The sequence below is a fragment of the Neovison vison genome, chromosome 1 (assembly GCF_020171115.1).
Source record: "Neovison vison isolate M4711 chromosome 1, ASM_NN_V1, whole genome shotgun sequence".
Taxonomy (NCBI): Eukaryota; Metazoa; Chordata; class Mammalia; order Carnivora; family Mustelidae; genus Neogale; species Neogale vison.
The window spans coordinates 291,364,258-291,377,193 of NC_058091.1; the positions used below are offsets into that span (position 1 = coordinate 291,364,258).

Genomic DNA, 12,936 nt, shown 5'->3' on the forward strand with positions numbered 1-12,936 from the left:
TCTTTTCTCTCCACAATAAACAAATAAAACTTTAAAAAATTTCTTAGATTGAGATGGAATTTATGTGTCTCTAAATTCCCATTTTTAAAGTGTACAATTCAGTGCATTGTAGTATATACACAAAATTGTGTCTCTGTCACCCTATCTGGTTTCAGAATATCAACATCATTCCAAAAGAAACCCCTTGCCCATCAGCAGTTACTGCCTCCTCCCTCCCCCAGTCCCTGATTACCCTAATCTGCTTTTTGTTTCTGCAGGTTTTCTTATCCTGAACGTTGCATATAAATGGCATCATACACTATGTGGTCTTCCGCAACTAGTTCCTTTCCCTCCCCATAATGAGGGACTGTTGCACGTTATGCTGTTGCACGTTAGCTATATTTCATTCCCTTCTATGGCCGAATAACGTTCTGAATTATAAAGTAATATAATAATAATAACAATAAGGCTGAAAATATGGGTTAATCATATTTTGGTTATCCATTCATCACTTGATGGACATTTGGGGCTTTCTTACTTTTTGGCTTTTGCGGATAAGGACGCTGTGAGCATTGGTTAAGTGTTTTTGTGTGGGCGTGTGTCTTTCTGTCGTGTGGATCTATAGCTAGGAGTGGACCCGGTGGGCCATATGGTGATACGAGGTTTAACTTTCCTGAGGTCTTCCCGGACTTTTTCCCCAGCAGCTGCACCATTTGCCTCTGTGGTGGCTCCCTCCTACGGTAGGGGTAGAAACTTTCCTTGGCTTCTGCATTTTGTGCTTCTCACTAAACTGCCCAACCCACAGATCCCTCTTGCAACATACTTCCATGTACATTTTGTTCTCCGTCTTTCCCTCTTGCGTGGCTAACCTGCTCCTTAAGCAAAGAGAAGAGAAAGAGAAGGAAAACGCAACAAGGGTCAGCTGCTCACCAAGCACTACACTCCATGCTTTGTGTTTGGTTCTTTTGTTCTTTTGTCCTCGCAATAAGACCACTGGGTGTCCCCACCTAACTGATTAGGGAACAGAAAGCCTGTTCTAGTTTTATTGCTCCAAAATGCTTCCCAGACCTCGATGCAGTGGTTCTCGAACTGTCTACTGCAGAATCTGATGGTGCTTCAGGGGTTCCGCAAAAACCAGTATTTTCTACCAAACAATGAATATTTAAAATTCCTGAAAAATCCACTCCTCGTTTTTATGTGCTTCGTGTTTTGAAGTACATCACCAGTCTTACTCACCGCTGCTTGCCCAGGGCTTAGAGCAATATATGATATAGAGCGGTGGCTCTGGAAGTACCTAATGAATGAATCTTTCTGTTAAAAATGTGGCCAATTGAATGCTATAGCATTAGTTCCTAAACCTGACTGTATGTAAAAAACTGCCTAACAAGTATTTTTAAAAATATAGTTCACTGGGCCCTGCTGACTCACCTCTCTGGAGCCACCGGCATTGGACCTGTTGTTATTTAGGCTCCCCGGGTGACATTGATGGAGCTTTCCACAGACCCTTGCCTGGTGCCTCTGCACTGAGAAGTGTTGTCCTTGGCTACAGGGCCAATGACTCCCGCGGTTATCCTCCCAGGCCTAGGGGACCTCACTCTGGCCCAGACACATGTGGTCAGGATTCTCTTTCCAGATCTATTGGCATTCCAGTCCCCTGACCCCTACTGGCTTCATTCCAACAGTAGACCTTTCAAAGTGACCAATGACTCTCCATGGCCGGAGCTCACCACAGGCCAGTCGTCCCCTATTCCTCTACCTGAGGTCCGCTTTCTTATTTTAGGAACCAGAGATTGAAGCCATGCTAGTTTGAACATCAGAAGTTCTCCATAGCTGCAGAAAAGAATCTCATCACTTCCTACATCCTATGACGCTCCTCCCTACTCTCCAAGGACTTGAGGGAGAAGCACGCGGCATGCAAGAAAGTTTAAGCTTCCTCTTCCCCCTCCACCTACCAGAAAGGGGCAGGAGTTCCTGCAGACTCTGACAAGGCAAGTGTCAGTAGTTGTAGTTTCTTTCCCACAGAGGATGGACCTAAAGAAAAAAAGAACTTCTGGCTACTTTTATTTGCTTGCTCAAATTTTACTTCCCCTTTTCTTACAGAAAGGACTTTGTCATACCAGCAAATGTAAAGATTCTCTAGAGACGTTCAGCTGTTTACCTAGACTCAGAGGAGGCCCACAGGGTGAGGAAGACCGGGGCATGGCCGTGGAGTTGCCCCTTAGGGCAGAGCCGGGGTAGCAGAGTGGGGGTGGGAATAGGGGTCAGTAGGGGGAGGGACGTAGGGGCAGGGAGGCAGAGTGAGTCTAGATGACCATGAGGTAGAGCCCAGTCAACAGAGCACAGTACCCTTGAAGGTACAGCAACTTCCAATCCCAGTTCAAGCAAACCACTGGCACCCCAGACTTGAGAAGTCTCAAGACAGACTCACAGGCCTGCAAAGCACAGCAAACTAGACTCGGCAGCCCTCTGCCCCTCAAAATGTGGTCCTCCACCAGCAGCATTTGTTAGAAATGGAGAATCTTGGGTCCCACCAACAAGATCCCTGTGTGCTTTGAACACACACTCAAGTGCTCGGAACCAGCTTGGGAACAAGCACAGATCAACATTAAAACCCAGTAGTTGACTTGACTGAGGCTAGGACTAGGACACTGAAGTGTAGTGCACAGGACATTTGCCTGGAAGACTTCCGATTCAGCAGACTTTGGGTGGGGGATGGGATTCTATAGTTTTAGCAAACACATAGGTGATTCTGAAGCCAGATGTACAAACTGGTTTAGTTCTGGGCAGATGGCATGTGGTTCCCACCTATGTGTGCAGAATAACATTTTGAACCCTTAACTAATTTTTTCCATATATTTTTCTCTTTTACCCATTTCATGCCTCTTGCCATTTGGAAGGGCGAAAGCAAAAAAGAATTAGGGAGACAGACAGACTTCTTCCTGATTGTGGCTTCTAGAAGCCTAAAGCCCAGAGTACCCTGAGAAGAATCGGGCAGGGCCAGATGTTTGGAAGTGGGATTGAAGGAGGGGGATTCCATAACTTCAGAAAAAATCGCTTTGTGCTGGGTGAAAAGAGGGATGGACAACCAGGACAGATGTCAGTGAGGCCCAGGGCCTGAGGCTCTGTGCCCTAATTGCTACAGAGAATTTCATGTCTCAGAGGAATTCCATTGTCCTCAAGACTAGGAATAGAGTAGCATGAGAAAAGCGCTGGGACTTGAAAGAATCAAGTGGACAGGAGTGAGGGGCATCCCAGGGGCAACGTGCATGAACTGGTATGTTGGAGGGATGGTCCTGGCAGACACCTACGTGGACAGATGACCTGAAGATCAAAGGGACCTTTACTGCCACCATCACCACACTTCCATGTTCATAAGGCCTGCAGATGCGGATTCAAACTCAAATAAATGCCCGGGGTATTGAATGTGAAGCCCTGGTGGATTAGGCACTTGGAATTCAGTTGTTCTAGAAAATAAAGAAAGCCAGAACATGAAGTGAAAATTGCACAAGCCACAAAGGAGAGCTGGCAAGACTTCAACTCAAGAACAGCTTCCAGATGACCCTCTCCTGAGGGCCCTCCCGTGGCACCTCTTGGGCGCCAGTCCCTCTCACCACTGCCTCCAACTTTTCTCTTCAGAATCCCCAGATTTTTCCCCTCAAACATCTTGTTTTCTTTACTCGTTCTTCATTTTCTTTCTTCTCCTCAAAATTGCCTCTAACAGGCCAGCAGGAAAAAAACCTCCCTGACCCTTCAAAATTAGAGTCTCAAGAACAACGAAGAAGCGCTATTTTCTTTTTTTTTTTTTTTTAAAGATTTTATTTATTTATTTGACAGAGAGAGATTACAAGTAGGCAGAGAGGCAGGCGGAGAGAGAGAGGAGGAAGCAGGCTCCCTGCAGAGCAAAGAGCCCGATGTGGGACTCGATCCCAGGACCCTGAGATCATGACCTGAGCCGAAGGCAGCGGCTTAACCCACTGAGCCACCCAGGCGCCCAGAAGCGCTATTTTCTTTTTGACCCACTTTCTCCTGGGACAGGAGAAGCCAGCTTTTCAAAACATTGCTTCACCTTCCCTCCCTGAATGGGAGCCTGAACCCAGTGAACGCCTGCCCAGGTGAGGCCCGCCTCGAACCTACCTAGGATAGCCTGAGGCACTCCTGAGGCCGCAGAAAAGTGCAAAATATTTCTGTATTAAAACAAAATGAGCCTTCACCTATCCAAGTATTCTTACCAATATTGTTTTTAATGTGAGGTCAAGATGAAAAATGTGTTAGCTTTTGAGGAAAATACCTGCTAACAACGACAAAGACAGGGTTCCCATTTCCAACCCCTCCCTTCCCTAGTGATGAAGGGCAGCTTTCCTCAAGATTCAGGGTCTATGCAACAAGAAATGTCTACCCCAGAAAGATGATTTCATACTCAGAGCATTTGTCCTGTAATTGTTTACGGAAATGGAGTGGTTAAAGGAATTCCAAGACTAACGATGGCCTGCCAGAGGCAACAGCGCCCCAACTTCCCCTTCCTGAAGCGAGACCAGGATGGAGGTAGAGACCCGCTGAGCAGAAGAAGAAAATCCCACACGCAGTCGCCAGCTCTGCAATTTCTGGGCAAGAACTTTTCCTCCTTAATCCAAAAAACAACAGGGTCTGGCCTTGCGCCAGCCCCACATGTCCGCACCTGCCCTGCGGCTGCTTCAGGACTCCCTGGGGAAGTCAGTGGGCTGCTCCCCACTCCTCCAAACCCAGCAACACTTTGGTTCACTCTTTTCCAGGCTCAAAAAAGGGGAACAAGCTGTCTGAAAGTGGGTACAGACCACTAACATAAGTGACTCCAATTATAACCATCGCCTCAAATTACAGCCTGCCCCCACTTCCTCATTCTCTTCGTCTCCAAGAGATACCTGTGGGGGTCTCTGCACTTACGACCCTCCTAGTGTGGCTGTGGCAGCTATGTGACACTGTGACCTCGCCACCCCACAGAGGGACAGCAAGCTGCAGGGGAGTCTATCGGTTGTAGTCTGTCCAACTGCAGTCATGCGGGCAGAGGAGAGAGAGAAGGTACAGAGGGAAGAAACTCCGAGCTGGGGAAGTGCGAGACCACCAGCCAGTCCTGAGTCCTGATAGTTCACGTCTTGCTTCCACAACACTTGACAGCCCCTGGGTTTCATAGAGCAGCCCTGTGCATCCTGCCAGCGTCTCTTCTTTCCCTCAGAGCGATACTCTTTCTTCATTGTATTGTCTCTCTCGTGACTATCCAGGATCTCTTTGACACCAGAGACCATTTTTATCCATATCTGTAACTTCAGCTCTTGATGGAGAAGTCTGGCACAGAAAAGATGATTCGGGTGTCTGTTGAATGAATGAGAGACAACTCGATTATCCAACATGATCCTTAAAGAGCTGGTGTTTCAGGTGCCTTGTTGGCTCAGTGGGTTAAGCCGCTGCCTTCAGCTCAGGTCATGATCTCAGGGTCCTGGGATCGAGTCCTGCATTGGGCTCACTGCTCAGCAGGGAACCTGCTTCCCTCTCTCTCTCAGCCTGCCTCTCTCACTACTTGTGATCTCTGTCTGTCAAATAAACAAATAAAATCTTTAAAAAAAAAAAAAAGAGCTCGTGTTTCGTGACCATAGTTGTTCAACATTATGTTTGATGATTTTGTGTGTGTGCATGCACGTTAATATCTTTTCTTCCATCCATAAAGTCATCACATGTGGCTTTATGGCGGCCTGGCAACAAGGGCTCCTCAGTGGTACTCACGCCTGTGGAATCCACAGCATGACCTTCCAGAGTGAGGTGCTGCTGCCCCCGCACAGTCACTCTCCCTCTCGGCATCGCCCCCCACCCCCACCCTCGTCCAGCTGCAGAGACCAGAGACAAGCAAATTACCAGCCTCGTTTGCAGCTCGAGCACAGGCAGGTGACCCAGTCCTTGTTCCTGGGACCTGCCGTGGCTTCTGCTGAGAACCTCTGGGAAGATAGGTCCTCCTTGATAACGGAAGAGCAGGCTCGGAACACTCCTCTCTTCTTGCTGGAGACAAGGCCTTGTGAGAATGTGATGCTTGGAGCTACAAGGTGATTTTATTTTATTTTTTAAGATTTTATTTATTTTATTTGACAGAGATTACAAGTAGGCAGAGAGGCGGGCAAGGGCGGGAAGCAAGCTCCCTGCTAAACAGAGAGCCCAATGCGGGGCTCAATCCCAGAACCCTGGAATCGTGACCTGAGCCAAAGGCAGAGGCTTTAACCCACTGAGCCACCCAGGCATCCCCACAAGGCGACTTTAAACCCACGAAGGGAGAGCTGGATCATTATACTGTACACCTGAAACTAACAGACCATTGTATGTCAACTCCGCTGGACTTTTAGAATTAATTAATTAATTAAAATCCTGAAGGGAGGTGTCCCCAAGATGTTGAGAGTGGCAGAGCAGGAAAACAGTAAGAACCTGGGTGCTTAGCAACTGCCCTTGATGGGATCCATGTTCTCATCCCCAGAACCCACAAATCTAACTTTATTTAGTGTGATTAAGTTAGTGGTCTTCAAGTAAGAGATTATCCTGAATTCGGCAAATAATACATTATATATTAATAAAAATAATTGGAAAATGTATATAACAAATAGGGAAAAAACAACAACAGTAACAACAAAAAACAAAAAAGAAATTATCTTATGGCCTGTCATCACATGGGTCCTTAGGACAAGGAGGCCGAGGAGGGTTTGATTGCAGAAGAGGCAATGCTGCAGCATCTCAAGGAGGAGGCCACGGGCCAGGGAATGTGTGCGCCTTCAGAAGCTAAAGGAGGCAACGAAATACATTCTTCCCTAGAGCTTCCAGAAAAATCCACCCCGCCAACTGACACTAGTCCAGTGAAATCGATTTCAGACTTCTGGCCTCCACAACTATAAAAGAATAAATTTGTGTTGGGTTTTTTTTTTAAGATTTCATTTGTTTGTTTGTTTGTTATTTAGAGAGAGTGTGAGCAGGGGAGAGCTAGAGTGAGAGGGAGAGAATCTCAAGCAGACAGCCCACTAAGCAAGGAGCCCAACACTGGGCTTGATCTCATCACTCTGAGATCATGACCTGAGCTAAAATCAAGAGTCCAGACACTTAACTGATGAGCCACCCAGGCGTCCCTGAAGACACATCACTTTTTTTTAATGCTTGTGTTTTAAAACTGTTTTCAGGGATGCCTGGGTGGCTCAGTTGGTTGGACGACTGCCTTCTGCTCAGGTCATGATCCTGGAGTCCCGGGATCGAGTCCCGCATCGGGTTCCCGCTCCATGGGGAGCCTGCTTCTCTCTCTGACCTTCTCCTCGTTCATGCTCTCTCTCACTGTCTCTCTCTCAAATAAATAAATAAAATCTTAAAAAAAAAACAAAAACTGTTTTCAGTAGGCTTGTTGTTACTTGTACCCCAAAGCATCCTAAATAACACTTCTAGCATGTCTGGTGGGGGTAGGGGTGTTACAGGATGTTTCTTCAGTTGTTAATAAAGAATTTTTTTTTTGTTAATAGAGAACAGAGGACACCTGAGTGGCTCAGTCAGTTTAGCATCCAACTCTTGATCTCAGCTCAGGGTCTAGATCTCAGGGTTGTGAGTTCAAGCCCTCTGTTGGGCTCAACACTGAGCGTGGAGCCTGCTTAAAAAAAAAAAAAAAACATAGAAGACTGGTAGGGCAGATTAGGTTCAAGAGCTTCATGTATCTAGCATACTAAGTACTTTCTACTTTTTTTTTATTACTGATAAAATAAGTAGCAGTATTTTTGAATTATCAAAAAAGGATGATAATTATCAAAATCAAAAATCAAAACATAATTATCAAGAAAGGATGAGGGTGGGGCCCTCCTCCTCATGGCCAACAATGGTTTGTCACACTGTGAGTAGGCAAAGGGAAGTAGAGAAGCTCTGGGAAAGGGCACATCAGGAAAGCCGCCCTTCCACTCATGGAACAGGCAGAATGGGACGAAGGCCTACATGTCAGGGAAACTGGAGGTCTGTATTCCGAGGTGCCCAAGTGGAAATGCAGAAAAACAAGGGGAAAGCACATATTAAGGGACGAGGATGGTCTGTTTGAGGAGTTCTGTCTTGCCAATTACATGAGTACTCAGGTTAAAATCAAGGAAGCCTCAGCATCTCAGTAGGATGGCCTAAAAATCAATCCTACTCATGAAGCTTAATTCCACCCAGGCCCCTCCTGGTCCATTGCAGTGGCTGACAACTGATGTACTTATACTTTGGTAGCAGTGGAACCTACAAGATATAAGAAAGATAGGGCGCCTAGGTGGCTCAGTGGATTGGGCATTGCTTGGGCTCAGGTCTGTCGGGGTCGTGCCCCTAAGATGACGCCGGCTACAAAGCCCGAGCAGCAGGGACAGCCAAAAAACATCCACCCTGGCCACACGTGACCTCGTGCTCGTCACATGAACACCTCTGTGATTGGCTGTTATGCCCTATATAAGGCAAGGGAACTTCTCTGCAGGGGAGGAGAAAGATCGACCAGGGAAATAAACAAGAGCTTGTGCATCGACCTGTGTGTGTGTTGCATCATCTCTGCAGGCAGGGAGGGCGCGACATTTGGTACCAAAACCCGGGAACTGTGAGTATATTTAAAAATAGCAAAGATAGGGATGCCTGGGTGGCTCAGTTGGTTAAGCAGCTGCCTTCGGCTCAGGTCATCATCCCAGGGTCCTGGGATCGAGTCCCACATCGGGCTCCTTGCTCGGCAGGGAACCTGCTTCTCCCTCTGCCTGCCTCTCTGTCTGCCTGTGCTCGCTCACTCTCTCTCCCTCTGTCTCTGACAAATAAATAAAAATCTTTTTAAAAAAATATTTAAAAATAGCAAAGATACAGTGAAGGTAGAAATTCTGATACTGGTTGAGCTATGTTCTGATTTACTGATAATATTGAGGTATATTTAACTTTTTAATTTTATGTGCATTGATCTCACATTGAACAGTTTTGTCAGAGTGAAATACAATGTTTCCATTTTGTTTACTTGATTTTTAGAAGTGGTAGTTCTTTCTTTCCTTTCCTTTGTTTTCTTCTTTAGAAGTGGTAGTTCTAACAGGAAGATTTCATGGAATAGAAGTTGTGCAGCTTTTTAAACTTAGCATTTTAGGGAGAAGGTGAGAGAAGGCAATACATGAGTACTTTTTCCCCCTCGTCATATTGCACGTTCGTCACTAGGACGACCACAAAGGAAAGGTTAGAAGTCTGCTGAAGAGCAACCACAAAGGGACAGCAGCTGAATGTTCGCGGATCGCGACTGTAAAGGTAAAGATAATGGGGTCGGAAATTTCTAGACTCCGAATGGAGAGCCCCTTGCGGGCACTTTTGAAAGCTAACGGAACCCCTCTTAAAGCTCGAACTGCTCGAACGTTCCTAAGAGCAATAGAGCATCAAGCCCCTTGGTTTTTAGGTGAGGGCCTCTTAAGGGTCCCACAGTGGGAATATTTGGGAGAAGATTTGAGAAAGGCTGATGCTCAGCAGCCTTTGCCAACAGGCACCATGGCTATATGGGCTCTTGTGAGGAGCTGCCTTACCGTTAAAAAGGACAAATTTGCAGGCCCCCTAAAAGAAGGAAGTTCCATTTTAGAGGAAGTAAAAGAGGAACGCTCTTTGCACTCCTCCCGTTCCTCTGAAACTGGCAGTGAAAATGGTGAAGAGGAGGAGTTCAGCGGGGAGGAATTAGAAAGGAAGGTAAAAGAACTAAAAATAGGTCATGCAACCCTTCCTGATATGATCGAGCCCCCAGCGCCACCCCCTCCCTATTCAGGTTCCTGTAAGGGCGCATGCTCGCGTCAAACCTCCTCTCCTTGGGCAGATCTCTCAACGGCTTGCTTCCCCATTCTCGACGCTCAAAACCAAAGGTTTCATCAGCCCTTAGACTTTAAGCTTGTGAAACAATTAAAGGACGCAGTTAACACATATGGTCCTCAGGCCGCCTTCACAGTATCCTTATTAGAGTCCCTAGCGGGGCTCAACTTGAGCCCAGGGGACTGGACAAACTTGGCTAGAGCTACCTTATCAGGGGGCCAATATCTGATGTGGAAAACAGCCTGGCAGGAATACAGCGCAGACACTGCCCAGGAGCAATGCAGCCACCGGCCACCCAGACTGGAATGTAGACATGCTAATGGGCTTAGGAAATTATGTCACTGTTCAGGCTCAAGCCCAATACCACCCCGCCATCTACCTACAAATAGCCACCGCAGCTACAAAAGCTTGGAAAACCCTACAGGGTACCGGAGGTTTACAGGGACAATTATCAAAAGTCATTCAAGGCAATAATGAGCCATATGCCGATTTTGTAGATCGTCTACTCCAGACAGCTTCCCGCATTTTCGGGGATACGGAACAAGCCATGCCCCTAGTCAAGCAATTAGCCTATGAGCAGGCAAACACATGGTGCAAGGAAGCTATCCAGCCCTGGAAAAGCAAGGACCTCTCCACATATTTAAAGGTATGCAGAGATATCAATGACTCTGTTATACAAGGGCAGGTCCTTGCGGCAGCCATTACCCAGGGCCTTTCAAGTTTTGGTTTTCAGAAGCCATCTCGGTCTACTCTGGGTGCCTGCTTTTCCTGCGGGCAACTCTGCCACAGGAAAGCGCAGTGTCCAAACAAACGGCACTCTGAACAAGCCGAACAAAGCCAAAACCCCAAGCTCTGTCCTAGATGTAAGAAAGGGAATCATTGGAGTAATACTTGCACCTCCGTAAGAGAAGGCATACCCTACAACCTTCAAGGGCAAGGAATCGTCGAACGCGCACACTTGACCCTGAAAAATCAATTAATAAAACAAAAAGGGGGAATAGGGGCCACCTACAAGTCCCCTAAGGACAAACTCAATACTGCTCTCTTTACTTTAAATTTTTTGGTCATGGACGCAATAGGACGATCAGCAGCAGATCGCCACTCACGTCAGGAGGTCAATCTCAATGATTGGGTAAAATGGAAAGACATTCTGACAGGACTATGGAAGGGTCCGGACCCAGTCCTACGATGGGTCCGTGGTTCCGTTTGTGTTTTCCCTCAGGACCAGCTGACTCCGGTTTGGGTTCCAGAACGCCTGACACGACGAGTACAGCCAAATTCTCTCCACCAGTTGTATTCAGCCCTTATCAGGCATATGCATCACATCTAACTTGTATTCTAATCTCTCCCAAGCAGCAAACCTCTCCTAAGAATTATCTCAGATGCTCAACGGCACCTGGTCAGCCAAATTCCACAATCTGACAGCCTCCCTCCGGATGGAGATTCTGCAGATCAATGCCACGAGAGTCAACCCTCTCACGGCCTCCCAATTCCTACAACTATGCAGGCAGTGGTGGCTTTTGGGAAATCCTGGTTTGGGACTATTGTACTCGGCTGTATTGTGCTCTTCGTCCTCCTCCTGGCGCTGCATTGGATAAGGGCCCTCCAACACACATTAGCCAGAGACTGGCAGGCTGTACATCAAGCCTTGGTAGCCATAGAGCATGGTAGCTCACCCCAAGTATGGCTTAGCATGCTGGACCGGTAGTCAATGATGGGTAATGAGGACGATAACAGCATACCAACCTAAGACAGAAGCTGCAGCATGCTCTGCAGTATTTGATGACGGGTAAGGGCACAAGTTGACCGTCCCAACCTAAGACAGGCACGGTCCCTTATCCATACAAATAAATAAAGAAGGGGGAGCTGTCGGGGTCGTGACCCTAAGATGGCGCAGTCACGTCCCTAAGATGGCGCTGGCTACATAGCCCGAGCAGCAGGGACAGCCAAAAAACATCCACCCTGGCCACATGTGACCTTGTGCTCCTCACATGAACACCTCTGTGATTGGCTGTTATGCCACCACTGCCTACGCCCCAGATACCTCCTGTTCACGTGAACACCTCTATGACTGGCTGTATACCTCCTGTTCACGTGAACACCTCTGTGATTGGCTGTTATGCCCTATATAAGGCAAGGGTACTTCCCCGCGGGGGAGGAGAAAGATGACCAGAGAATAAACAAGAGCTTGTGCATGGACCTGTGTGTGTGTTGCGTCATCTCTGCAGGCAGGGAGGGCGCGACAAGGTCTTGCTCTCCAGGTACTGGGATCGAATCCTGCATCTGGCTACTTGCTCAGCAGGGAGTCTGCTTCTCCCTCTCCTGCAGCCCCTCCCCACCCCCTTACCCTTACTCATGCCATCTGCCTCTCTCTCAAATAAATACAACCTTCCTTTTAAAGATTTTATTTATTTGTCAGAGAGAATGCGCATGCACAGTCAGGGTGACTGGCAGGCAGAGAGAGAAGAAGGTTCCCTGCTGCACAGGGGCCCGGATGTGGGACTCAATCCGAGGACCCCGGGATCATGACGTGAGTGAAGGCAGAGGCTTAACCCACTGAGCCACCCAGGTGTGCCAATAAGTAGAACCAGAAAGAAAAGAAAAAGAAAAGAAAAGATGATAGCTGTGGTGGGGACGTTAGTGTTCAGGGAACACATTTGGAAACCACGCATTGCTCTAAAAGGAAGCAAAACCACACTGCCAGACATAGTCATTCTTGGGGATTCCCAAGGCTGCAGAGCTTATTTCCCCTGCTGGGACCACGTGCACTCACACTCACTCATACTCACTCACGCGCACTCACACGCACAGACACCCCCATGCCCAACTGTTCATAAAGAAGCTGGGCAAGTCGGGGCTTGGTGTATTTTAGAGCCACTCACTGCAGGACAACAGTCTGGAGCACTCAGCTGGGCAAGTGAGAAGCCATGTTTAATGCCCCCCTCTCCCCGGAGCTTGCGGGGCTGTCGGGGCCAGCGAGAGTGCTGGTTGCCATGGCGCTGCCTGAACGGGCGCGGAGCCGCCTGGTCACGTGCTGCTCGCACCGCCGGGGCCACAACTCTGTTCCTGCTGTTTGTCCATTGAGGCTGAGCTGGGCACCCAGCACAGAGTTCTGTCAGCAGGAAAGCAAAGCCACGTGTTGCC

General features: G+C 47.8%; 1 protein-coding gene and 1 long non-coding RNA gene across 2 annotated transcripts; both read left to right on the top strand.

Moving 5' to 3' along the window:
- The first annotated feature begins 8,468 nt into the window (after positions 1-8,468).
- On the top strand, positions 8,469-11,991 carry LOC122895637. The gene is made up of 2 exons (XR_006382244.1): positions 8,469-8,572; positions 11,146-11,991. It is a non-coding gene; the product is annotated as an uncharacterized LOC122895637 (long non-coding RNA).
- On the top strand, positions 9,249-11,991 carry LOC122895629. The gene is made up of 2 exons (XM_044233165.1): positions 9,249-10,438; positions 11,149-11,991. Exon 1 carries the CDS (start codon positions 9,259-9,261, stop codon positions 10,264-10,266), a length of 1,008 nt encoding a protein of 335 aa, XP_044089100.1. The 5' UTR covers positions 9,249-9,258; the 3' UTR covers positions 10,267-10,438; positions 11,149-11,991.
- Positions 11,992-12,936: the final 945 nt, after the last annotated feature.

Bases quoted from the DNA above. Each gene is read 5' to 3' on its own strand.
- LOC122895629 (XM_044233165.1), top strand. From the start codon at position 9,259: ATGGGGTCGGAAATTTCTAGACTCCGAATGGAGAGCCCCTTGCGGGCA.